Below are 27406 nucleotides of genomic sequence, written 5' to 3'. Positions count from 1 at the left end.
CATTGTCTGACTTCACTTAGCATTATCTTCTCCAACTTTATCTATTTACCTGCAAATGCCTTGATTTTGTTGTCTTTTACAGCTGAGTAATATTCCACATTTTTTAAATTTATTCATCTACTGAAACATCTAGGTTGATTTCATAGTTTAGCTACTGTGAATTGTGCTACTATAAACATTGATGTGGCTGTGTCCCTAGTATGCTGTTTTTATTTAAGTCCTTTAGGTATAGGCTGAGGAGTGGGATAGCTGAGTCAAATGGTAGTTACATTCCCAGCTTTCCAAGGAATCTCCATACTGTTTTCTATATTGGCTGCACCAATTTGAAGTCCAACCAGCAATGTATGAGTGTGCCTTTTCCCCCACATCCTTGCCAACACTTATTGTTGTTTGTGTTCTTAATAGCTGCCATTCTGACTGGAGTGAGGTGAAATCTTAGAGTAGTTTTGATTTGCATTTCTCTAATTGCTAGAGATGATCAACAATTTTTCACACATTTATTGATCGATTGTATAACATCTTCTGAGATGTCTGTTCAGTTCTTTGGCCCATTTATTGATTGGGATATTTGATTTTTGTTTTTTTTTTTTCTTCGTGGTGTTTAGCTTTTTGAGTTCTATGTACCCTAGAGATTAGTGCTGTATCTGATGTGCGTGTTGTAAAAATTCGCTCCCATTCTGTAGGCTCTCTTGTCACCTTACTGATTGTTTATTCTTTTGAGAAGCTTTTAGTTTGAATCCATCCCATTTATTGATTCTTGATTTTAATTCTTGTGCTATAGGAATCTGATTAAGGAAGTTGGGGTCTATTTGGCCTACTTTTTCTTCCAATAGGTGCAGTGTCTTTGAATTCCTAAGTCTTTGAACCACGTTGAGTTTTGTGCATGGTGAGGGATAGGGGTTTAATTTTTTTTTATTTTTTTGTTACATATGGATATCCAGTTTTCCCAGTACCATTTGTTGAAGAGGCTGCCTTTTCTATAGTGTATGTTTTGGTCGCCTTTGTCTAATGTAAGATAACTGTAATTGTGTGGTTAGTTTCTGTGTTCTCTATTCTGTACCATTTGTTTACCAGTCTATTTTGGTGCCAATACCATGCTGTTTTTGTTACTATTGCTCTGTAGTATGGTTTAAGGTCTGGTATAGTGATGCCTCCTGCTTCACTCTTCCTGCTAAGGATTGCTTTAGCTATTCTGGGTCTCTTCTTTTTCTAGATGATTTTCATGACTGCTTTTTCTATTTCTATGAGGAATGTCATTGGGATTTTGATCAGAATTGCATTAAATCTGTATAGTGCTTTTGGTAGTATGGTCATTTTGACAAGGGAAATCTTTCCATCTTCTAAGGTCTTCTTTAATTTCTTTCTTTAGTGTTCTGTAGTTTCTGTTGTAGATAGAGGTCTTTCAAATCTTTCGTTAGGTCGATTGCCCAGTAATTTATATTTTTTGAGGCTGTTGTAAATTGGGTAGTTTCTCTCTTTTCCTTTTCAGTGGGTTTGTCACTGATATGCAGAAATGCCTTTGATTTATGAGTGTTGATTTTGTAGAGTGATTTTCTTTGAAGATCTCAACACTGGCATGTTATATTTGATTAGTGATTTATTTGACCCCTAATGTCCAAGCTGAACACACAAATTTTTTAAGTGGGGGGAACCCTGCATTAAAGTAAAAAATTAGACTGAGGGCCTTGAATATAATAGTTATGATGGTAGCATATGTGGGTGATGACCTTTCTTATTGTGGCCCCTGAACCATCTGCATCAATATCTTCTGGTATGCCTATCAGATATGCAATTGTGCAGGCCTTCTCTTAGATTTAGTGATTAGGGATGTCCAAATGCCTGAAGTGGATGTCAGTACTAATGCTGGCTAATCTCATGGAAGTGAATGTGCTTCCTAAATGTTTCCTGTTCAGACTGTAGACATAGAAGCATTAAATTGAAAAAGTATGGAAGAAGTATTAACATCTTGAAAAGTAAAGCTTATTTACTTTTTTGTTAGTCACTGAATTGTTATTCCTGGTGTGATCCATTATTGTCTTGTTTCTTGTTGCTTCATCTAGTCATCTTGCTTTTTTTTTTTTTTTTTTTTTTTTTTTTAATGTGTGTGTGTGTGTGGTGCTGGGTTTTGAACCCAGGGACTTGTACATGCAAGACAAGCACTCTACCAACTGAGCTATATCTCCAGCCCTGAGTCATCTTGTTAATACACGGCACATGCTTTATATGTCTGTGTAAAATAAATGATACATGCCATCCACAATGCTCTGCACTTTTTCATTCATCTACAGCCTTTCCTTCATAATAGCACATATAGAACTACCACATTATTTTTGTATAATAGCTTTAAGAGATTATTCCCGTATCATGAAATCTACCCACTTAAAGTATACTATTCTGGGGTTTTTTTCAGTACACTGAGAGTTTTGCAACCATCATCCTGCCTATTTTAGGAGATTTTCGCCCCATCCCCCAAAGCCATATACTTCAACAGTCATCTTCTCCGTTTTCTCCACTATCCTATCTTCTGTTTTCACAAATCTCTCCATTTTAGACACTTATTATAAATGGAATCAAATATTGTTTTCAGTGACTGGCGTTTTTGATGGACCATATGTTTTTAAGGGTCATCCATGTGTTAGCATTTTTTAATACTTAATTTCTTTCTTTTCTTTTCTTTTCTTTTTTTTTTTTTTTTGGTCAAGTGATATTCTGTTGTATGGTTTTGCCATCCTTTTATTTATTCATTGGTTAGGTGACATTTTGGTCATTTCCTCTTTGGAGTGTTTGGAAAATTTTTTGAGTGACAATTTTCCAAAGTAGTTTCACCAGTTTCCACTTTGCTCAGCAGTGAGGATTCTGAATTTTGTACAACCTTGACATCATAGGATTACCTTTAAAAAAAATCACTGTTCTCATAGGTGTGAAGTAGTATCTCTTTGTGGTTTTGGTTTTTATTTTTCTCTTGGTGAAGGGTGTTGATCATATTTCCTAGTAGTTTTATAGTTTTAGCTTCTGTGTTTAAAACTTTTGATTCATTATGAACTAATTGCTTTTGTTTTGTTTTGTACTGGGGATTGAACTCAGGGGCACACTATCACTGAGCTATATCCCCAGCCCTATTTTATTTTATTTTGAGAATGGGGTCTTGTTAAATTGTTGTGGCTGGCCTCAAACTTGTTGGGATTGCAGGTGTGTGCCACTGTACTTGGCATGAATGAGTTTGTTGTATATGGTGGGGGTAGGAGTCCAACTTTATTTTTTTGCATGTGAATATTAAGTTGTTCCATCACCATTTATTTGTTGAATAGAGTGTTCTTTCCTGATTAAGTGTTCTTAGCATATTTGTTGAAAATCAGTTTATTGTAAATGTGAGGGCTTGTTTCTGGATGTGCAGTTCTATTCCATTGATTTATATGTCCTTATTTTAGTATCACACTCTCTTCATTACTGAAGCTTTGTAAGAAATTTTGAAATTGCAAAGTGTGAATCCTCCATTTTTGTTCTTCATTTTCAAGAAGAACTGTTGTCTATCCTGGAACTGTTTTTTTTTTTTTTTTTTCTTATGAATTCTGGGAATGACTGGGCAATTTCTGCAAAGAAAGCAGCTGGGATTTTGATGGAATTTGCATTGAATTTATAGATAATTGGGTCATTGCCATCTTAATTTTTTTTATAATATGAGATGGGCTCTTTCTGTTTGTTTAGGTCTTCTTTAATTTGTTTTAGCACTGTTATATAGTTTTATAATATGTTTTGGACATCTTTTATTATAATTATTTCTGAGTATTTTATTTGTTTTGATGTCCTTATGAATAGTGTTGTTACCTTAATTTCATTTGCCTCATTCTTTTTGGCAGTTACATTGTATAAATGTGCGATAATCTATCATAATGTTATTAATAAGTTTCTATTGAAGGACATTTAGATCCCAGTATGTTGCAATTTTCAGACATTGCCACATTGAATATATCATTAGGGTAAATGCCAGTAATAAAATGTGCTAAAGGTATTCAGACACTGGAATTCTCTCTCTAATTTAAAATGGTTATATTCTTTCTATTTATCTTTTTACTGCTTATTTTAAAACTTCCCATAAATCCTCTAAGTTCTATAGAAAAATGTTCTAAATTCATTTTAGCTCATCTTATTGTTAAAAATAATGATACACTGGAAGAGGGTTTGTTATTTAAAAATTTCCAAAATAACTGCTGTTAGTAAAACTTCTGTGGGGCTGGGTTGTGGCCCAGTGGTAGAGTGCTCATCTCACATGTGTGAAGCACTAGGTTTAATTCTCAGCACCACATAAAAATAAATAAATAAAAGTTGTAAAAAGAAAGAAAGAAACAAAGAAAACTTTCTCTGAGCATGAAAAATGTTCTATATTTGTACTGCCCATGCTTATCTGTCTGCTCTAGTGATATGTGACTTTAGCATTTGAAATAAGGGTAGAATGAGTGAAGATTTTTAAACTTTATTCAGTTCTAATTAATGTATAACACATGCCTAGGGATTTAATTTCTTTTCTGTTTGTGTTCTAAATTACCTTAGAGGATAGAGAGTTATCTATACTTGAATTTTGTTGATTCATTTCATATTAGTAATTGTAGATGTCTTTAGACTTGAAGCTTTCAAGTTTGCAGAAGTTTTGTTCACAGTGGTATATTTGCATAATTTCCTGAGTAGCGTGAGGCAATTGTTAGTGGTTACAGCAAATTTCACCAGTACAGGTCTTTTATTTATTTATTTTTTTTTGACTACAAGGATACTCTTTATTTCCACTTCTTTTTTTTAATTGGTTGTTCACAACATTACAAAGCTCTTGACATATCATATTTCATACATTAGATTCAAGTGGGTTATGAACTCCCATTTTTACCCCAAATACAGATTGCAGAATCACATCGGTTACACATCCACATTTTTACATAATGCCCTATTAGTAACTGTTGTATTCTGCTACCTTTCCTATCCTCTACTATCCCCCCTCCCCTCCCCTCCCATCTTCTCTCTCTACCCCATCTACTGTAATTCATTTCTCTCCTTGTTTATTTTCCCATTCCCCTCACAACCTCTTATATGTAATTTTGTATAACAGTGAGGGTCTCCCTCCATTTCCATGCAATTTCCCTTTTCTCTCCCTTTCCCCTCCCACCTCATGTCTCTGTTTAATGTTAATCTTCTCTTCCTGCTCTTCCTCCCTGCTCTGTTCTTAGTTGCTCTCATTATATCAAAGAAGACATTTGGTATTTGTTTTTTAGGGACTGGCTAGCTTCACTAAGCATAATCTGCTCTAGTGCCATCATTTCCCTGCAAATTCCATGATTTTGTCATTTTTTAGTGCTACGTAATACTCCATGGTGTATAAATGCCACATTTTTTTTTTTATCCATTCATCTATTTAAGGGCATCGGGGTTGGTTCCACAGTCTAGCTATTGTGAATTGTGCTGCTATGAACATCGATGTGGTAGTGTCCCTGTAGTACACTCTTTTAAGGTCTTCAGGGAATAGTCCAAGAAGGGCAATAGCTGGGTCAAATGGTGGTTCCATTCCCAGCTTTCCCAGGAATCTCCATACTGCTTTCCAAATTGGCCGCACCAATTTGCAGTCCCACCAGCAATGTACAAGAGTACCCCTTTCCCCACATCCTCGCCAGCACTTGTTGTTTGACTTCATAATGGCTGCCAATCTTACTGGAGTGAGATGGTATCTTAGGGTGGTTTTGATTTGCATTTCTCTGACTGCTAGCGATGGTGAGCATTTTTTCATGTACTTGTTGATTGATTGTATGTCCTCCTCTGAGAAGTGTCTGTTCAGGTCCTTGGCCCATTTGTTGATTGGGTTATTTGTTTTCTTATAATTTTTTGAGTTCTTTGTATATTCTGGATATTAGGGCTCTATCTGAAGTGTGAGGAGTAAAAATTTGTTCCCATGATGTAGGCTCCCTGCTTACCTCTCTTATTGTTTCTTTTGCTGAGAAAAAACTTTTTAGTTTGAGTAAGTCCCATTTGTTGATTCTAGTTATTAACTCTTGTGCTATGGGTGTCCTATTAAGGAATTTGGAGCCCGACCCCACAATCTGTAGATCGGAGCCAACTTTTTCTTCTATCAGACGCAGAGTCTCTGATTTGATATCAAGCTCCTTGATCCATTTTGAGTTAACTTTTGTGCATGGCGAGAGGAGGGGATTCAGTTTCGTTTGGTTGCATATGGATTTCCAGTTTTCCCAGCACCATTTGTTGAAGGTGCTATCCTTCCTCCATTGCATGCTTTTAGCCCCTTTATCAAATATAAGATAGTTGTAACTTTGTGGATTAGTCTCTGTGTCCTCTGTTTTGTACCATTGGTCCACCCGCCTGTTTTGGTACCAGTACCATGCTGTTTTTGTTACTATTGCTCTGTAATATATTTTGAAATATGGTATCGCTATACTGCCTGATTCACACTTCCTGCTTAGAATTGCTTTTGCTATTCTGGGTCTTTTATTTTTCCATATGAATTTCATGATTGCTTTATCTATTTCTACAAGAAATCCTCAATAAAATTCTAGCGAATCGGATACAAAGGCACATCAAAAAAATTGTGCACCACGATCAAGTAGGATTCATCCCTGGGATGCAAGGATGGTTCAATATACGGAAATCAATAAATGTTATTCACCACATCAATAGACTTAAAGATAAGAACCATATGATCATCTTGATAGACGCAGAAAAAGCATTCGACAAAGTACAGCATCCCTTTATGTTCAAAACATTAGAAAAACTAGGGATAACAGGAACTTACCTCGACATTGTAAAAGCTATCTATGCTAAGCCTCAGGCTAGCATCATTCTGAATGGAGAAAAATTGAAGGCATTCCCTCTAAAATCTGGAACAAGACAGGGATGCCCTATATCATCACTTCTATTCAATATGGTTCTCGAAACACTGGCCAGAGCAATTAGACAGACGAAAGAAATTAAAGGCATAAAAATAGGAAAAGAAGAACTTAAATTATCACTATTTGCGGATGACATGATTCTATACCTAGAAGACCCAAAAGGGTCTACAAAGAAACTACTAGAACTAATAAATGAATTCAGCAAAGTGGCAGGATATAAAATCAACATGCATAAATAAAAGGCATTTCTGTATATCAGCGACAAAACTTCTGAAATGGAAATGAGGAAAACCACCCCATTCACAATATCCTCAAAAAAAAAAAAATACTTGGGAATCAACCTAACAAAAGAGGTGAAAGATTTATACAATGAAAACTACAGAACCCTAAAGAGAGAAGTAGAAGAAGATCTTAGAAGATGGAAAAATATATCCTGTTCATGGATAAGCAGAACTAACATCATCAAAATGGCGATATTACCAAAAGTTCTCCATAGGTTTAATGCAATGCCAATCAAAATCCCAATGGCATTTCTACCAGTACAGGTCTTAACAGTTCATTTTAGTAGTGGTGTACCCTGAACATCACTGGCTTCTGGTTCCCTCCAAACAGAGCTTTTAGATAAAAAAGGAAATGGGCCCTTAGTTTGCTAGTTCCTAATATATGTACATATACATATATGTATGTATATATATCTTGATATAATGTAAAAACTGGTTTTTAAAAACTGCATTTTCATTATGATCCTGTATGGAGTCATGATTAGGATGTGTTTTATGTAGGGTACAATGTAGTTCTTTGTGAACAATTCAAGTGGCCAGTTAGAAGTTGGCTTTTTAAATTTTTTGGTCTTGTCACTGAAATATGGTGTATTTCTTATGTGAAAGTATGTTCTTAAATTAGCACTTTGTATAAATGTGGTTTGTGATACATGTGTTTTGCTGAGTAAAAGGTAGGCTTACTTGTACTTTGTACTTGTCTGTTTCTCTAAACTCTGTTTTATTTTGTTGCTGAGGATTGAACCAAGGGCCTCATGCATGCTTCGGCATGCCCTCTACCACTGAGCTATGCTCCCAGCTCTTTAAATCTGTATTTGAAACTTAAAAACTTAGATTGGTGCTGATGAGAGCTGGGAATTTGGCTCATTGATAGAGTGCTTACCTATCATGTGCAAGGCCCCTGGTTCAATCCTCAGCACTGCCCCACCTCCCAAAAATGTAGAAGAGGAAGATGGTGATGATACGGGTCATTAACTACAGATCATAGACCAGGAATCTAGACTTTGTGGCTTGATCCTGTGTTCTTTGCTCTAAACTGGGTTTTGTTAATCCTTAACCTGGCACTTTCACATGCTTGGAAAGCCTTCAGCTACCAGCTACATGCTCATGACATCTGCTTCTATTTGCAGCTAACACGTTATTTTTTTTTAGTTATCAATTCTGTGTCAAGCAGTCCTTACTGTATTCTGTGTTGATGGGTATTTCACTTGCCCCTAAAACTCAAATGGACTCAAACAGAAGTTATTTTTCTCTGAAACCCCCTTTGCCTCCTCCTCTTTAGTGTGTATATACATGAATGGAGCACTATTTTACTACCAGAAATGTAGGAGGCACATACCCCTAACAAATTAATTCTAAGTTCTGGTGTTTATTGTCTCTTCCTTGGATCACCAGTTACAATATTTGCTCACTAATTTCCTTCTTGCTTTCATTCTTTTTACCCTTTCTACACACTGATTCTTCAGCAAAAGCAATTCTCTAATGCTCATTCTCCTCACTGTTTGAATCCTGAGTGAGGTAAGAAAGTGCATGTATTGGTTGGTTTTTGTCTCTGCTTAGAAATACTATTTGGATATTTCTCAAGCTAACAGTTTATCACAGAGAGGGAGAATATGGAGGAGGGAGGGAGAAGAGTGAGTTTTAGATCTGGAGATGGATATGGGGAGGAAGGAAACTATTTTATGTGAACTTTCCTGAGGGAATTCTCCTAGAACACCTTTTGTGTGTTGATTAAAGATTAATTGGACAGCATTTCTCAAATTGTGTCCACTTAAACTGGTGACAAAGATTTTTTTTCTCTCTACCAATTGTATAGTTTGCTTGTTCTTTAGTTTGCTTTGTTCTTTAGTCTGTGTAAAAGAACAGCTGGAAGGAAATCCCACTCCCATCTAGTTGCCTTGGCAGTTTAGGGCAGATGATACATGTGTTTTTCTGGGATTGTTCAGTTTTTCCTTCCTTTTCTTATAAAGCAATTGGACATGCAAGATATACTATGAAGTTGATAAACATAGTAAGATAATTTTAGTATAATATTGAAAGAACAGATTTTGTTGATTTTTTTAAAACTGCATTTTTATTATGCTCCTGTATGGAGTCATGATTAGGATGTGTTTTATGTTGGACACAATGTAGTTCTTTGTGAACAATTCAAGTGGCCAGTTGGAAGTTGGCCTTTTAAATTTTTTGCTCTTGTCACTGAAATATGATGTATTTCTTATGTGAGAATATGTTCTTAAATTAGCACTTTGTATAAACTTCAGACTCTCTTGGCTTTTTTTTTTTTTTTAAATATTGGAGATTGAACCTAGAGGTGCTTTATCACTGAATTACAGCCCCATTTGTTTGTTTATTTTGAGACAGGGTTTCACTAGGTTCCTGAGGCTGACTTCAAACTTTGGATCCTCCTGTTTCAGCCTGCCAGTTTGCTGGGGTTACAGGCATTTGCCATTGCGCCCATCAGCCTGCTTTTTAAAGAAGTACATTATCCTTTCCACCCTGAATTTATGTGTTCATTTGTAAAAGAGACCATGCACACAGAGTACTGAAATCTGAATGTGGATATTTCTAATTTTTCTTGAAAGTATATACTTTATGAAGGCATAATTTTGCTCCAAAATATAACATAGCTGTATAGATTTTCTTTTGTATTATTAAAATAGCTTTTTGAGTTTTTATTCACATACTAAGCAGTTTACCCATTTAAATATTTAAAACATAACATATGTGTTTGCTGAATCATATAACCATAACCACATTAGAAAATTGTAGCATATACGAACACTTTTGTTACTTTTTATTATTGAATAATATTTCTTTATAAGGTTATATCACATTTTGTTTTTCCGTTTATCAGCTGATGGAGATTTGGGTTCTTTCTGCTTTTATTTATTATGAATAATAATAATACTGGGAACACTTGTGGACAAGATTTTGTGTGGAGATATATTTCGATTTCTCTTGAATATGATCTAGGATAGATATGTTGTGTCATATGTTGACTCCATATCAACTTTAAGAAGACCCTCCAGACTGTTTTTGTAAATGTGCCATTTACATTTTCAACAACACTGTATGAGAATTCTCATTTCTTCATCTTTCTTTTAACATTTATTATTGTATGGTTTTTTTATACTAATCTGGTGGTTGTGAGGTGGTATCTTAATGTGATTTTGATTTCCTTTTCCCTAATGACTAAGGATGATGAGCATTCTTTAATGTTTTAGTCATTTCGTATATCATCTTTCGAGAAATATCCATTATAATCCCCCACCCTGCAGTGGTGCTGTGAGTCAAACCCACAGCCATGTGTATGATAGGCAAGTTGCAAGTTGCTCCACCACTAAGCTACTCCCTGTCCTTTACTCATTTTTTAAAAATTTAATTCATTTTAACTTTTTTTTCCCTTAAATTTTTGGTGCTGGGAATTTCACTCAGGGTCTGTGCATGATAGGGAAGGGTCCTACCACCGATGTACGCTCCAGCCTCCTAAATTGTTGTCTTTAAAAAATATATTTTAGTTGTAGTGGACACAGTACCTTTATTTTATTTATTGATTTTTATGTGGTGCTGAGGATCGAACCCAGGTCCTCACACATGGTAGGCGAGCGCTTTACCCCTGAGCCACAACCCCTGCCCTTGTTTCGTCTTTTTATTGTTTAGTTTTATATTCTAGATACCAGCCCATTTTAATTATATGATTTGCAAATACTTTCTTTCCATTCAGGGGGCATGTTTTATTTTCTTGGTAATACCGTTTGAAGCATAAAGGTCTGAGTTGTAATGAAGTTCAGCTTATGTGTTTTTCCCCCCCTGCTATAAATGCTTATGCTTTTGGTGTTGTATGTAAGAAACATTGCATAACCCCCAAGATCATGAAAATTAACTCCTGTTTGCTCAACTGCTCCAGAGTTACATAGTCCTGGGTATGTAGGTATCTATTTGTCCAGTACTATCTGTTGGAAGGACTATTGTGTTTCATCATTTAATTGTCTTCATACCCTTGTTGAAATATTTCTGGATCCTCCCCAATCCCATGGCTATTTGTATGTGCTTCTAGTAACTCTCGTATAAAATAAATTCTTGAGGGGTTTCATTAGGATTAATGGGAGTTGTTTCTTTTCTGACCTTCGTGAGAATGTACTTGGTTAATCTGTCACCTCAATTTTTTTTTTTTTGAGATTTAACCAGCTTTTGCATTATTCTAGAAACCTCTTTTAGAGGTTTAGAAGGTGACTTGAAGATGGTGTGGCATGGCTTCTTTGTGTCTGCCTGAGGGAAACTTACCTATGTAAGTTTCTCCTGTATCGTAGGCAGTAGCAGGATGAATGGGTTGAAGAAGAATCAGTGATTGGAGCTACAGCATTTGGCTATTGAACCAGTACTTACTATTATGAGTTGAACGATTTGAGAGTCTGTGCTAATTGCTACATAGTAGGTCAGTAAGAGAAGCTTTTGAAAAAAGAATTACTGATATGAACAGGCATCTGTGAGCAGAGCTGCCACTGTGGTACAGGTTGAATCCAGAGTCTAGAATAGTACCATCCAGTAGAAATACATTTTGTGCCTTCCTGTAATATGAGATTCCAGTGGCCACATTAAAAAAAAGTAAAAGAATTAAGTGAAATTAATAATATACTTTAACTAATGTACAAAAATGATAACATGTAACAATTACTAATATAATATTTTACTTTTTTGTACAAAGTCTTAGAAATTTAGTGTGTATTTTATATTTACAGCAAATTTAATTTTGAACTAGACACATTTCAAATGCCTGTTATCCACCTGTGACCAGTGACTAATGTATTGGGTGTCCAGTTCTAGATATTTTGATAATACAGCCAGTTGAGCTGTTACATCAACATTACTCAGTGTTCTCTCTACTTCATGATATCCTGACTTCAGACTTTTAACTTAACTTAGTAGCACTGGCCTTTGAGGAGCATTCTCACTGGCAGAATGTAAAATGACTGCTCACTTAGACCAGAGGGTCTGAGAATTTTGTTAAGCTATTTTGGCAGCTCAGCATTTTCGTAAATGAGACACACTTTATGATGAATGTGCCTGAGTTTCTGATGTGAGAGGAAATGGACAATGAAAATTTTATTCTGTTCTCCCAGATACAGTCTGTTCCACTGAAGAAAATAGAAAATATCACTAGTGCAGTGGTTCTCAGTTGGAATGATCCCCCCACCTTCTAACACACTTGGGCATTTTTTTATATTTGGACATATTTTTGGTGGTCACAGTAGGGTGTGTGTATGTGCGCTACTGACATGTAGGGGCTAAAGGCCTGGAATAGTAATAGTAATAAGTATTCTACAATGCACCAAACAGTTCCCACAACAATTAATTACTTGGCCCAGGTGTGAATAGTGCTGAGCATAGTGGTGTGCTGCACTAGAACTCGATCTTTCTTTTGTTGTTAAATCATTTCTACAGTGAATACAATGTGCTTTACATTTAGAGAATCAACCCACTTTGTTTTCATATAAAATTTCTAAGTTAGGAAAAAGTAGCTTTCAAAATACATCTGATTGAGCCAATTTGTTAGGTAGATTTTGCCTATACCCCTGAAGCATGGGTCTGGAAGCAGCTTTCTGTCAAGCAGGGAACAGCAGTGTCCCTCGAAATTGTTTCTCATTCTTCCCTTAGTGGAAGTGGTAAGACTGTTGCAGTCCCTGCCTGCTTCCCCTTCTTTAGAACTCCCCTATGCCTAGGACTACTTTGAGCTCGGCTATATCTGTTAAAAAGAAAATGAGCTTTTATAAGACTGCCAGAAAGATGATTACACTTCCCTAACACCTATTAGAATTTCTGGATATATTGTGAAAGTCATGTGTGTGTATGTGTGACTGTTTCCTTTTAGTGCCCCATCATGACTGACAGGTAACTCAGAATGTTGTCACTGCCACACTTTTAATATCTATTACCTAGGGAGCTGTAACTTTAGGAGTCTTCATAAGATTAAGCAAGCAGAAATCAGTGCAGTCACATTTTACTTTCTCTAGCTGACCTGCCAAAGGTAATTCTACTTGCTAGCAAGTATGTGCTTCACTTTACCTGTTGTATATGATCCCTTCTCTTTCCTCATGATATTTGATGTTTCTGCTGCCTCTCATCCTTGTCCCTTTGTCTCAGTTGTGGCAGTTTGAGCTTTTGATGGCAAGCCACATGCATTAATAGCTATTGTTAGCTTGGGCAATGTAGTAGAGGAAGTGTGAGGACTTTCAGATTGGGGAAGGACATAACCCCAGCCCAGGGCAATGACTTTTTTAAAGAAAGAAAGAAAGAAAGATAGGGGCAGTGGTTAGGGCACTCCTGTATTTCTGATTTTTTAAATCAGCAGTTAAGGATGACCTTGGCTCCTGTGACACATCACCTTGTCAAGATCCAGTGCTGGAGAGTGAGCCTTGGCTTTATTAGGCTCTACTAAAGTGAGGAGGGAAAAGATCTGGAATCATCTTTCAGTCAGCAGCCCCAAAGAAAATCCAGGTGCCATTTTGATGCTACTGAGATTCCTCTTATTCCCCATAACTAGGGAAACCCCTCCCCCCATCATCCTACTGATAATGCCTCTGGGGAATACCCTCATTAGCCCAAGCTCTTGCACCTGCCACAAATATCTGCTCCCACCCTACTTTTCACCCACATCTCCAAGACTAGTTCAGGAGAGCAGTGGTGGCTCTATTAGGAGGGCAGCTTAAGAGACAGATGGGCTTCTGGCATCCAAGTAGAGACATTAGTGTTTTCCACATTGAGACATGATTAGAAATAGCAATTAACTTTCATATCAAGTACAAGTTTGATTTTATAGAATCCCATTATGAATGTTTTGCTTTAAGAAAATGTAATTAATATGTGTGTGTCTTTCTAGATTTTTCAAATTTTGCATTTTTAAGACCACAGACTTTTCTTGTTTTATAGGTTTTTGTATTCTTTGTAAAAGAGTATATTAAATATCATTGAACCTTTTTGGGACAATTACAAATGGCCTTTGCAAATCTTGTACCTCTAGGAACTGTATTTGTGTTTGACCAAGAGTAGATCTATTTTTTATTTTAGTTATTTAATTAATTATTTTTGGATCTGAAGATTGAACCCAGGGGCATTTACCACTGAGCTCTATCCCCAGCTTTTAAAATTCTTATTTTGAGACAGGGTCTTGCTAAGTTGTTTCAGACCGCACTAAGTTGCTGAATCTGGCCTCGAACTTATTAGATCCTCCTGCCTCAGCCTCCTGAGTTGCTGGAGATTTATTTATTTATTTATTTTTTATTGTTGGTCGTTCAAAACATTACATAGTTCTTGATATATCATATTTCACAGTTTGATTCAAGTGGGTTATGAACTCCCATTTTTACCCCGTATACAGATTGCTGAATCACATCATTTACACTTCCATTGATTTACACATTGCCATTCTAGTGTCTGTTGTATTCTGCTGCCTTTCCTATCCTCTACTATCCCCCTCCCCTCCCCTCCCCTCTTCTCTCTCTACCCCCTCTACTGTAAATCATTTCTTCCACTTGTATTATTCTTCCCTTACCCCTCACTTCCTCTTGTATGTAATTTTGTATAACCCTGAGGATCACCTTCCATTTCCATGCAATTTCCCTTCTCTCTCCCTTTCCCTCCCACCTCTCATCCCTGTTTAATGTTAATCTTCTTCTCATGCTCTTCGTCCCTACTCTGTCCTTAGTTACTCCCCTTATATCAAAGAAGACATTTGGCATTTGTTTTTTAGGGATTGGCTGGCTTCACTAAGCATAATCTGCTCTAATGCCATCCATTTCCCTCCAAATTCTATGATTTTGTCATTTTTTAATGCAGAGTAATACTCCATTGTGTATAAATGCCACATTTTTTTTTATCCATTCATCTATTGAAGGGCATCTAGGTTGGTTCCACAATCTTGCTATCGTGAATTGTGCTGCTATGAACATCGATGTAGCAGTGTCCCTGTAGCATGCTCTTATTAGGTCTTTAGGGAATAGACCGAGAAGGGGGAATAGGTGGGTCAAATGGTGGTTCCATTCCCAGCTTTCCAAGAAATCTCCATACTGCTTTCCAAATTGGCTGCACCAATTTGCAGTCCCACCAACAATGAACAAGTGTACCCTTTTCCCCACATCCTCGCCAGCACTTGTTGTTGTTTGACTTCATAATGGCTGCCAGTCTTACTGGAGTGAGATGGTATCTTAGGGTGGTTTTGATTTGCATTTCTCTGACTGCTAGCGATGGTGAGCATTTTTTCATGTACTTTTTGATTGATTGTATATCCTCCTCTGAGAAGTGTCTGTTCAGGTCCTTGGCCCATTTGTTGATTGGGTTATTTGTTATCTTATTGTCTAATTTTTGAGTTCTTTGTATATTCTGGATATTAGAGCTCTATCTGAAGTATGAGGAGTAACGATTTGTTCCCAGGATGTAGGCTCCCTATTTACCTCTCTTATTGTTTCTTTTGCTGAGAAAAAACTTTTTAGTTTGAGTAAGTCCCATTTGTTGATTCTAGTTATTAACTCTTGTGCTATGGGTGTCCTATTGAGGAATTTGGAGCCCGACCCCACAGTATGTAGATCATAGCCAACTTTTTCTTCTATCAGACGCCGTGTCTCTGATTTAATGGAGATTTATTTTTTAATTTCCAATTTGGGCCAATGTTCTTGATAAGTAAAGTTGATAGATAACTAAATTCTTAAGTGAAAATAACTGTAACTGTACTTTAGGTACAGTATGTGTTAATTACCTTTTATGAGTTATTCTAGAAACATAATTTCCTTCTACTTCTATGGGAAGGAAATTCTGATTTTCAAACAGGAGAAAACAAACTCCTTTATAAACTAGTGCTGCTTGCACCTCTTTTTATAGTTGCTGTGGCATGTTTTCTAACTAACTAAAGCTGTGTAGCATGGGATGCTCTTTCATTTCAATCAATTTCACAGCATTGTCAAGAAATATTGAAGTTCTGAGTGAAAAGATGCCTATAAAAATGCTCTTTAGTTAATATGAGTAGTCCCCCCCCATTTATATATTGAAATACTACTTGAATTCAATCAAAATGGATGAAGTGACATAAATCAGCATTTCTTCTTAGCATGTGACAAGTTTTCTTTTCCTATATTAAGAAACTCCCATATGTATCCATAATGCAAGATTTACTTCTGAGTAAATAGTTGTTTTCTTTCCACTGTTTCAGGCCGGAGCCTCAACAGAAAGCTCCTTTAGTTCCTCCTCCACCACCACCGCCACCTCCACCACCACCGCTGCCAGACCCCACACCCCCAGAGCCAGAGGAGGAGATCCTGGGATCAGATGATGAGGAACAAGAGGACCCTGCAGATTACTGCAAAGGTGATGTGTGGGCATGGCTGTGCAGACACAGCAGCCGGGCCTGTTTCCCCCACTCAGTCACCCAGTAACTTGGGGAGTGGATGTGGAGAGGCATACTGCTTGGGCTTAATTAAAATTAGCCTCCTTGTTCATTGACAGTAGAATGATACCAGATTAGAAAGCAAATTGTAAGTTATGAGAATATGTACATACATACTTTAGGTACTTTGGAAAGTTTTTAATTTGATACAATTAAAGAATGTAGTAAACCATCTAAGGATGAGCATATGGAGTTGAAGATAACCAGGCTCCTGAGATGAGATGATTATAATTTTTGAATTTGACTTTCAGTTTTCTGGCTGTTGGACTGAAAAGGGACCATTCCCTTCTCTATGGAGCATTGAATTACATAATATTCATTAGGTCTGCAGAAAGAAAGCATACACATTTGTTTACAGAGAGAGATTTTTTCCTGGCATTGTACTTAACGAAAAAGACATTTTGTGGAGTCTGCTATTGTGTGACACAGTAGATTTTGTTTTCAGCTATCATTTCACAGAAGACATAGAAACCATTCAAGTCAATCAATTGATGGTTTGTTAAGACCAAAAATATAAAATTGGATTCCCGAGGGCAAGCATGTTGTATGAGGAATACTGAAGACAGTGTGACCTAGACACCGTTCTTCACGGACTAGACTCTGAGAATCTAGGAGAAATGGAAGTTGCTGTGTCCATTCATCTGCTACTGTTTCTTAATTTACTCATTTGGATTTTAATTCCCTGGAATTCTGAGCTTCTGAGCAGTTCCTACTATGATAGTTTAGTTGCTGTAGATTTTTAAAAATTTAAATCAGATTCCATGTAACATAGTAGATGACAGAAGATGTACAAATGAACAGACCTTTAAAACATTAAGGAATTATAGGGACTGTAGTTTCTTAGTAATTTATGATATGATATTTCTGTGTTAGTTAAGAAACAATATACTTTTAGTTAATCTGCTAAGAAGAGGACAACATTTTTCTGCTATGAAAATATAAGAACTAAATTTCTACTGTAAACCTAATTCTTCCACAGGTGTAGGCATCTACACACAGAATCACTATTTCCTTTAGAAAAGAGAATGAGGATCTTACCATTTTATCTAAATATGGTCATGACCCCAAAGGTCTAGGTCCATGCTGTCTAATAAAAGAAAATAAATAGTTTGGAAAGGTGAGAAGTAGAAATTCCCTAACCTGTCTCTTAATCTGCATTTCTTGGCTTGGAAATTAGGTTGCTAAAAGAGGAAATGTGGACTACAAATTTTTAGTTTTACTGCTGAGGTAAAAGCCTTAGGCTTGTCCAATGGAACTATCCTTCAGGAGCTGTTCTCTTCAGTAATAGGCTCTACCATGCTGGAAAGAAAACTGCCTCTCTACACCTGACTGTCCTGTCTGTTGGTCAGGAGGTGGAGCCAGTATTCTCATTGCCCTCCATCTCTGAGGACCAGCACAGGGATATCCTGTCCTCAAATACAGAGCCAAGGATTAGAAAGTTCAGCAGTCAGGGATGATTTTAAGTAACACTCACTGAACTCTAAATATCTTAAAGAGTTTAGTCAGTCTCAACAAGGCCTGTTAGAGATGGCTAGATGTTCTCCCTATGTGCATGCATGCACATGCATTCCTATACACATGTACTGTTTTCCATTCTTAAATTTTGTAACTAGTGCCTCTAGTTTGCATTATATGTGCCAGATGCCATCCATACTCTGAATTTTGTGGTATAGATCATAACAATTTGTGTTAGATAACTGACATAAATATATTTAAGGAGTCTGTGTTAGATGTTTGTTGCTGTGGCAAAATACCTATAATCAAAAGGAGGAAAAGGCTCATTTTGTCCCAGTTTCACTTTTCAGTTCATGGTCCTATGAACCTGTGGTGAGGCAGAACATCTTGGCTTGAGGCCATAATAGAGAAAACTGCTCACCTCAAGAGGGCTGTAAAGCAAAGAGAGAACGGGATAGGAGGAAGGTGCAGGGTCCGAATGTCCCTCCCCTTCAAGGGCACAACCCCAGAGACCTAACTTTTTTCTACTAGGCCTTACTTCCTGAAGGTACCATTACTTCCCAGTAGAACCACAGGCTGGTGACCAAAGCCTTCAGTACATGACTTTTGGAAGACATGTTGAGTCCAAAGGAATAACAGAGTCCAAGGGATTGGAATGGAATGTCTAGTATAAGAACTGTGGACTTCAAATTTCTTTCTATATTATACTAGAACTGATTTAGGTCTCTTAAGTTAATAAAGATGCTTTATCGCCTCTAAGTATTTAGTGTATTAGCCTGCTATCAAGTACATTCTCCTATGAGCCACACTACAATGATCAGGATTAGGGAGTTAACATGTTAATATTATTTAACCATCAGGCACCATTTAGCATCTGACAGTTGCCCAGTATAAAGTAGTTCCATGGCAGAATCATACATTACATTTTGTTGTCTTGTTCCTTTCATCTCCTTTATTTGGAACAGTTTCTGAGTATTTTCTTGGCTTTCATGACCTTGACATTTGAAGATTGTAGGCCAATTATTTTATAACATTTCTCAATTTGGAATACCCCACAAGTGATGCTGTAAGGTCTCTTCAGTGCGTCCTATCCAGGTGGTAAACATTTTGATTCAGTGTCTTAGAGGTGGTGCCATCAATTTAGATTGTGACTATTAGATATCTCTACTGTACAGTTAATCTTTCCCCCCAATTAATAATTATTTTGTTGAGAGCTATTTTGAGACCATATCAATATCTCAGTCAACATATCCACCCCCTGTCCCAACTGTCTGAATTTCTGTTTCAGAAATGATGTTAATAGATTAACTCATCATAGACGTCTGTTTTATTCAGTGGGTTATAATCAGCTACCCTCAATTTATTATGATGGTTGGATTTACCCAGAATCCTTGGAGCCCAGAGGATTTTGCTCAGTTTTCTCCTCTTTGATCTGATTTATAAGAGGCCAGGCTCTCATTGTCGCATTACATTTACTTAGCTGATTTATTTCCTTGTGTGTGATGAGTCACCTGTTGCTATCATTGACATTTTGGTCACCTCTCCCTTCCCTCCTTACCTGGCATGGGCACTGACACCCTTTATGCCTTTCCCTGACTAATGGCTTTGGGACTAAATTGTTCAGGAAGGGTTAAGGGGAGGGCTTGCTCTCAAGAGTGGGAGGATATTTTACTTAGGCTGAGGTGTCTTGTTTGGATCCTGTCACTGTATTTGTTCCTCTTGTTGTCATTGCCTTCATTCCTAAAGCACTTCTGCTCTGTCAGCCACTTTTCATTTCTCCCCAATTACAACGAAGCATCAACAACAAAATATACCACATATCTTTTCTCTTCACAAAGGAATATTTATTCATCACAGGAAATACTACACTTTTAGTGGATGTCTCTTGGAACCTGTCACTTAGCAGCTGCTACCATGAGCCTTTGAATCCTTGCTGTTCTTAGTCTGGCCACATTGCACAACTGGCCACATTGCATTTGATCTTTAACTCCTTACTGCAGCATTTCTTCCCATATTCAAAACTTGTGAGTCCACTATCACTTACCAAAAGGCACTCTTTATAGTTCTGATGTTTCTAACCTATTATTCATTACTTCTGTCGTCTTGCATTGCCATCGTCTTTGGAGTGGGACTTTCTTTTTCCTTTCTTGGTAGCCAGCTTGTTTAATTTTAACTCCACAGGAGGATTGTGGACTGGTGCCCAAGAGATCTGGGTTCTGAATCTGACTCTGCTGCTCTCTGGCTCTGTATCCTTGCCTTTTTTTTTTTTTTTTAAATCTATGATGTAGAAATATATAATAATGTCTTCCTTGCTAAGATTTTTATGGGGATGAAAATGAGATAACATGTGAAGTGTGTGGCATAGTACATGATACTAGAAGATTTCTTAAGAAGTATGAATTTTATTTTCTATTTTGTGGTATTTGTTCCACAGTTCTTCCCTTGAGTGCATCCCCCTCTGTATTTTCCTGCTACTCCCATTGGTACTGGTTCCTTTAGTGCCCTGCCTGAGCTTTCTAGTGAGAGAGTGTTTTGTTAGCCTCTGGAGAGAGAGAGAGAGCTGTCAGTGCTGCCTGTCTTTTTCATGTGTCACCTGTTGTCAGTGGCATGGGCAGGAAAAGACCAGCAGGTTATGAAGTTTATTCAGATCCCACTTCCAGGGTAGTCTATAAAACAAGCACTGTGGGAGGCCTTGCGCAATATGTGCTCACTTCCTGTATGTCACAGGATTTTAGAGTCATTAGTGTACCTGGTAAGTATTCCTGGGCTTCACTGCAAGCTCCCAAATTGGAATCCTGGGGATTGGGTCTAGAACTTCTTCAGATGATTTTTCTACATGTTGAAAGTTGAAGTCTACTCATCTAAGACTTGTACCACACTTCTAAAACTCCAAAGCTTCAGCAGAGTGAAGTAACCCTTCACTCCACCCCATACTAACTCACAGAATAAGGGAGACAGTGCTTTGACCTACTTTATATTTCTTTTGGGGGGAACCCTCTGTACATACCTGCTGCAAGGACCTGATAAATGATGACAACAGCAACATTGCTTTCTTCTGTCAGGCTGCCTGCTCTGACAGACTTCTCAGGGATTCCATTTTGTAGCTCTCTTAAAGCATTCTTAGATCTAAGTTGGGGTCATTGTATTGTTTTATCACATTATCTCTGGAGACATTGATTTCAATGCAGTTGTGGTCTGACTGTGTATGAAAACATGTTATTTACTTGGAAATGCCTTCCTTTAACCCCTATTTAGATCTTAGGTCCCCATCCTCATTGCTCACAGTAGTTCCCTCTTGCATAGTACTTTTCACAGTATGTAATTACACATTTATTTTTGTGTTTGTTTATAATCTTCTTTCACTATTCTGAAAGTTCCTTGCAGTTAAGGACTCTATATTTTGTTACCCCTATGGCATTTGAGCCATCCATGACACATTTTTTTTTTTTTTTTTTTTTTTTTTTGTTCAGATGAGACGATTCCTTCTCTTATTAGACTACAAGAGACCTGATGCTGGCTGTGTGTCTGAGATGTATCAGCACAAACAGGATAACATGCCCTGCAGAACCCACAAATTGTAGTCCAGGGCCTTCATGTCTGCTGTCAATCTTAAATTCATCCACAATTCTCCAGATTCTTGTATATTACACACATCTGAGTGGTATACAGATTGTGTATGTAGAAACTTAGGGAAAGTGTCTTCTCCAAAACATAAGTAATATCAGTATTTACATAATTAGAAACATGTCTGATGACTTCCTTTCTATGTACAAGTTTTTATCCTTGTGTGTTTACTATCCATCTCTGGAAAGTTCAGTCTAGCCAAAATTTAATTAACTTTCATAAGTTAACTATGAAATTTAAGTTTTCAGTGACATTTTACTCTCCTTCTTTTCCCCCCTCTCCACAGTTCATGACTTAAAACACTTTTGTAGCTTCAATTTTATTTTTCCTTAAAAAAAAAAGCAATATACCTTTTATAACGTTGGCTTAGAAATGATATTGTATAAATCACATAACAGTAGCTGTCTCATCTTAGTGGTTCTTCAGTGGAGACAGTTTTGCCCCTAGAAGCATACTTGTGAATGGTGGGAGATGTTTTTGGTTCTATAACTGAGGTTGCTGCTATCATCTAGTGGGTACAACATCCTACAATGCATAGATAATTACCTGTAATAAAAATTATCCAGGTTCTAATGTTAGTAGTGTTAAGATCAGAAAATGCTCTACAAAATACCCGTTTTTCTTTATTTAAAATGGTGTCATACACCTCGACTATATTGTGGAGATGTAATCTTTTGTTTCTGTTCTTTTTGATATAAATAAGAATAACCTTTATTCATACGAAATTCTTTTAGTTAAAACACTAATGCTACACACAAACTTAATAGAGCTTTTGAACTTGTTACATAAGGGCTTATTACATTTTCTTTTATGGAGACTAAGGAGATTCTGACTCCTGGTAGACCTGTTGGTGCCAAGTAGACATGACAATGGAGTACTTACTTGTCAGATAGCAGGGAATTATACACTAGGTCTATGGCATTCATGATATGTAAATTTTACTTCAATTAATTAGCTATTAGCAAATAGCTAATTACAACTGGATTGTAGGATTTCTATTTTTATTTCTTTAACTTCTTTCTTTTGTTTTTCTTTTTCTGCATTTCTTTGTAAATTAGAAAAAAGACAAGTGAATTGGGCATGGTAGTGCTCTCCTGAAATCCCAGCAGCTCCGGAGACTAAGGCAGGAGGATTGCGAGTTCAAAGCCAGTCTCAGAAATTTAGTGAGGCACTTAGCAACTGAGGAGATCCTGTCTTTAATAAAATGTAAAAGAGGCTGGGGATGTTGCTCAGTGGTTAAACACCCCTGAGTTCAACTGACAGTACCAAAGAAAAGAAAAAATAAAAAGGATAAGTATTTAAAAAAGAAAAATTTAACAGTGAGGGACAAGAGGAAATTTTGTGTATGGAAGTCTTGTTGTAAGTAAGGAAGATTAATTTGAAATTTTGTGTTATTGATATTGGAGACAAAAGTTGTGTGTGTTAGTGTGTATTTATGATTATATATACACATTTGAAAAAATTAAGGAAAGGACTAAAGCAAACAAGTGCACTGAAATAGCATCTTTAGTTTGACAGGCTGTTGAACATGGAGGGCAATGGTGAAAAAACTACCAAGTTTTGCTGGGCTTGGTGGCCTATGTCTGTAATCCCAGTGACTCGGGAGGCTGAGGCAGAAGGATTAAAAGTTCGAGGTCATCCTCAGCAACTTAGTGAGAACTTGTCTCAAAATAAAAAGGGTTGAGCATGTGGCTCAGGGGTAAAGCACCCCTGGGTTCAATCCCTGGTACGGTCTTATGGACTGTTCCTAAATCTTAAACAGGTATTACAGATGTAATAGGTAAAAAGATCACATAAAGATGATCAATGGCCTCTGAGAAATTTCATGGAATCTAAGAAGAGAAAGAATTAGCAAAAGAAATAGACATTAGTAATTAGGAAGGTAAGAGAGCTACCTGGATTTGTGCTCAGCTTGGCATGGAGCAGACTGAGCAACTAAAGGTGGCAGCCATATAATTCTGAAGGAAAATTTTGTTCAGAACACATTGAATTGTGTAATTTAGATTTTCTGTTTTTTTGTTTTTTTAAATAGCAATCATTCTAAATGTCACTGGTTCTTGTCCCCACTACTGAGTCCCTGCAATCCCCAGAAAGGAACCACAGGATCTGGGTTGAAGTCACCATGTACAGTTTGTTGTGATCTTCCTGCTCCTCACTCCTACCATATTGCCAGTCTCCACTGTTCTCAGTGCCACAGCAGGGTTGCATGGCATAAGTAAGGGACCAGCCCAAGTGCCTCCCCAGCACCCCCTCTGTCACCCACCACATCTCAGCCTGCCTGCTGCCCTCGTCTGCACTGGCCTCTACTGCTGCTCCCTGGAGTTTGGTATTAGAGGTCCACAGTCAACACAGCAGCTACTGCTTTACTCATTCTGTCCTTTTCTCCTTTCACATCCACTGAAACATAATATTCCATCCTTGATCCTCCTGGCATTAAAACACTCTCAAAAATCACTTGTTGTATTTTGGGGCTATCTACTTTTTCTCTTGAAAGTTTCGGCCCTAGTTTATTTTTTTGGGTCCCAGGATTTCAAAAACTTTTTTTTTTTTTTGAGTTGACCCTCTCTTTTTAAATATCTTTATTTTTATGTGCTGCTGAAGACTTAACCCAGTTCCTCACACATGGTAGGCAAGCGGTCTACCACTGAGCCACAACCTCCAGCCTAGATTTTAAAAACATTTGTAAATAGAACCTAGTATGGGGTAAGTTTAAGAGTTATGTATTTTCTGTTTCCCACTTGGACTAATAGAAAAATGGACTATATCCTTAGAGTCTATCCAGATTTCTCTTCATGGATATTTTGCATTGGGTAGAATTGTGATGATTTTTCTCTGTACTACATCCTGTTTCAACCTGCAATTGGAAAAAGTTAAATGAAGAAAAGTTTCAGGGGGCCTGGGATTTGTAGCTCACTGGTAAAGCACTTGCCTAGCATTAGTGAGGCCCTGAGCCTCACTACTTTTTAATGATTAATTAATTTATTATTATTAATTTATTATATTATTTATTCATTATAATTATTAATTAATTTTATTATTATTTAATGTATTTGGTCCCCAGGACCACATAAAAAGAAATAAATTAAATAAGATAATTTGTCCATCTGCAACTTAAAAAAAGAAAAGTTTCGAATTTTTTTCTTGTGCTGGAGATTGAACTCAATCACTGAGCCACACCCCCAGCTCTATTTTATATTTTATTTAGAGACAGGGTCTCACTGAGTTGTTTTAGTGCCTTGCTTTTGCTGAGACTGGCTTTGACCTCTAGATCCTCCCTCCTCAGCCTCCTGAGCAACTGGGATCATAGGCATCCGCCACCGTACCCAGCTGATGTTTTTTTGTTTCTTGGTCTGTTTTATGTTGACTAGGAATCAGTAATTTTAAACTTGCTATTTTTTCCCCTCACACACTTTTTTTTTTTGAGATACAATCCATACATATAACATCCGCCACCCTTATTAAAAGCAAACAGTTTAGCTGTTTTCAATATATCCACAGAATTGTGTAACTATCTTCACTAGTTCTAGAATGTTTTTAGCACTCCCCAATGAACTTTGTTGTTAGAGGGGAGGGAAGAGAACTGCAGGTTAACAGTTACTTTCCTTGTGTCCCTTGACTTATCTACTCAGGATATTTCATACAAACAGAATTTTATAATGTGTATTCTATTGTGTCTGGCTTCTTTCACTTAACATAATATTTTCAAATTTAATCCATGTAGTATTATATAGGAAACTTCATTTTATGCTGAATAATGTTTCATTGTCTGAGTGTCACATTTTATTGATAGATATTTGAGTTGTTTTCACTTTTTGGCTGTTAGGAATATGCCGTGGCCTCTAGTAACTCCTGTTACAGTGGATATTGTTGCATTGCTTTTGCTGTATATCTAGAGATAGATCCTAGGCCATATAGTACCTCCATGTTCAGCTTTTCAAGGATCTGCTATATGGTTTCTCCAAGAAGCTGTCTCAATCTACATTCCCATCAGCGATTGTATCTTGATTATTATACATTACTCTCCTTCATCCTGTTATGTATTTTTTTCTTGTGATTTATTTGGTTATCTAATTCAATTCTAATTAGAATTTTACCTATTTTTTTTAACCTTTGAGCTTACACATAACCTCCTGACTTCTATTTACTGTTTCACCCACGCACACCATGAATCTTTAAACCTGAATATCTTTTTTTTTTTAATTTTTATTGGTTGTTCACAACATTACAAAGCTCTTGACATATCATACTTCATACATTAGATTGAAGTGGGTTATGAACCCCCAATTTTACCCCAAATGCAGATTGCAGAATCACGTCAGTTACACATCCACAATTTTACATAATGCCCTATTAGTAATTGTTGTATTCTGCTACCTTACCTATCCCCTACTATCCCCCCTCCCCTCCCCTCCCTTCTTCTCTCTCTACCCCATCTACTGTAATTCATTTCTCTCCTTGTTTATTTTCCCATTCCCCTCACAACCTCTTATATGTAATTTTGTATAGCAATGAGGGTCTCCCTTCATTTCCATGCAATTTTCCTCATCTCTCCCTTTCCCTCCCATCTCATGTCACTTATTAATGTTAATCTTTTCTTCCTGCTCTTCCTCCCTGCTCTGTTCATATTTGCTCTCATTATATCAAAGAAGACATTTGGTATTTGTTTTTTAGGGATTGGCTAGCTTCACTAAGCATAATCTGCTCTAGTGCCATCCATTTCCCTGAAAATTCTATGATTTTGTCATTTTTTATTGCTGCATAGTACTCCATTGTGTATAGATGCCACATTTTTTTTATCCATTCATCTATTGAGGGGCATCTGGGTTGGTTCCACAGTCTAGCAATTGTGAATTGTGCTGCTATGAACATCGATGTGGCAGTATCCCTGTAGCATGCTCTTTTAAACCTGAATATCTTATCAGATGCACCAAATTCTTTCTTGTTATGATAGTAATTTCACCTGTATTGGAGCACACTGAGATGGTGATGTTTTCTCCAAGATGGTCTGGAGTCATAAAGGGAGAGTTTTTAAGAAGGAAGGATTTAATAATAGCAGCATTCAGTTAATCCACAGTTTGATGGGGTGTAGGCTATGAGGCCAGTGGACTGCCTGTTGGGAGGATCTCTAGTGACCCTTTCTTTGGGGTTCGTGATGGATTGTGCAGATGTCAAGGTGAGGACATGCTAGAAGAGAGCATAGCAGATTCTTCAGTGAAATTTAGTAGTGAACTAATTGGAGTTTATAGGGAGTGGAGTCAAAGAGGGGCAAAGAAAAGTTGTTTTCAGGATGTAATATCTGAGTGTATTTCTAAGCAGAACAGAAGAAATCTCAGAAAAGATGGAAAGGCTAGCAAGAAGAGATTAAATGAATGATTTCTAAAGATAGTGGTTTAGTCTTTTAAAGATTAAGGGCACATTTCTTGCACATTTCTCTCTCTCTTTTAATTTAGTTGTACACAATGCCTTTATTTATTTATTTAGAATTTTAATATTTATTGATTTTTTTCTTAGTTCTCGGCGGACACAACATCTTTGTATGTGGTGCTGAGGATCGAACCCGGGCCGCACACACACTAGGCAAGCGCGCTACCGCTTGAGCCACATCCCCAGCCCTTTTATTTTTATTTATTTGTTTTTATGTGGTGCTGAGAATCGAACCCAGAGCCTTGCACGCACCAGGCGAGCGCTCTACCACTGAGCCACAACCCCAGCCCCAAGGGCACATCTTTATTAAA

General features: G+C 37.1%; 1 protein-coding gene across 10 annotated transcripts in view; it reads left to right on the top strand.

Annotated features, from left to right (window-relative positions):
* The window catches only part of SRPK2 (SRSF protein kinase 2), a gene marked incomplete at its 5' end in the record, with an annotated part of 239643 nt that overhangs the window by 148543 nt on the left and 63694 nt on the right, over positions 1-27406 (top strand). For all 10 annotated transcript variants that reach the window (XM_081286031.1, XM_081286029.1, XM_081286033.1 and 7 more), the window contains one exon: positions 16359-16513. In XM_081286031.1, coding sequence (XP_081142157.1) covers positions 16359-16513 — 155 coding nt within the window. The remainder of the gene's footprint in view (positions 1-16358; positions 16514-27406) is intronic.

This window comes from Spermophilus citellus, assembly GCF_964194105.1.
Source record: "Spermophilus citellus genome assembly, chromosome: 3".
In the NCBI taxonomy this organism is placed as follows: Eukaryota; Metazoa; Chordata; class Mammalia; order Rodentia; family Sciuridae; genus Spermophilus; species Spermophilus citellus.
The sequence above is the reverse complement of the archived record's forward strand: the minus strand, read 5'-3'. Positions and strand labels throughout refer to the sequence as shown.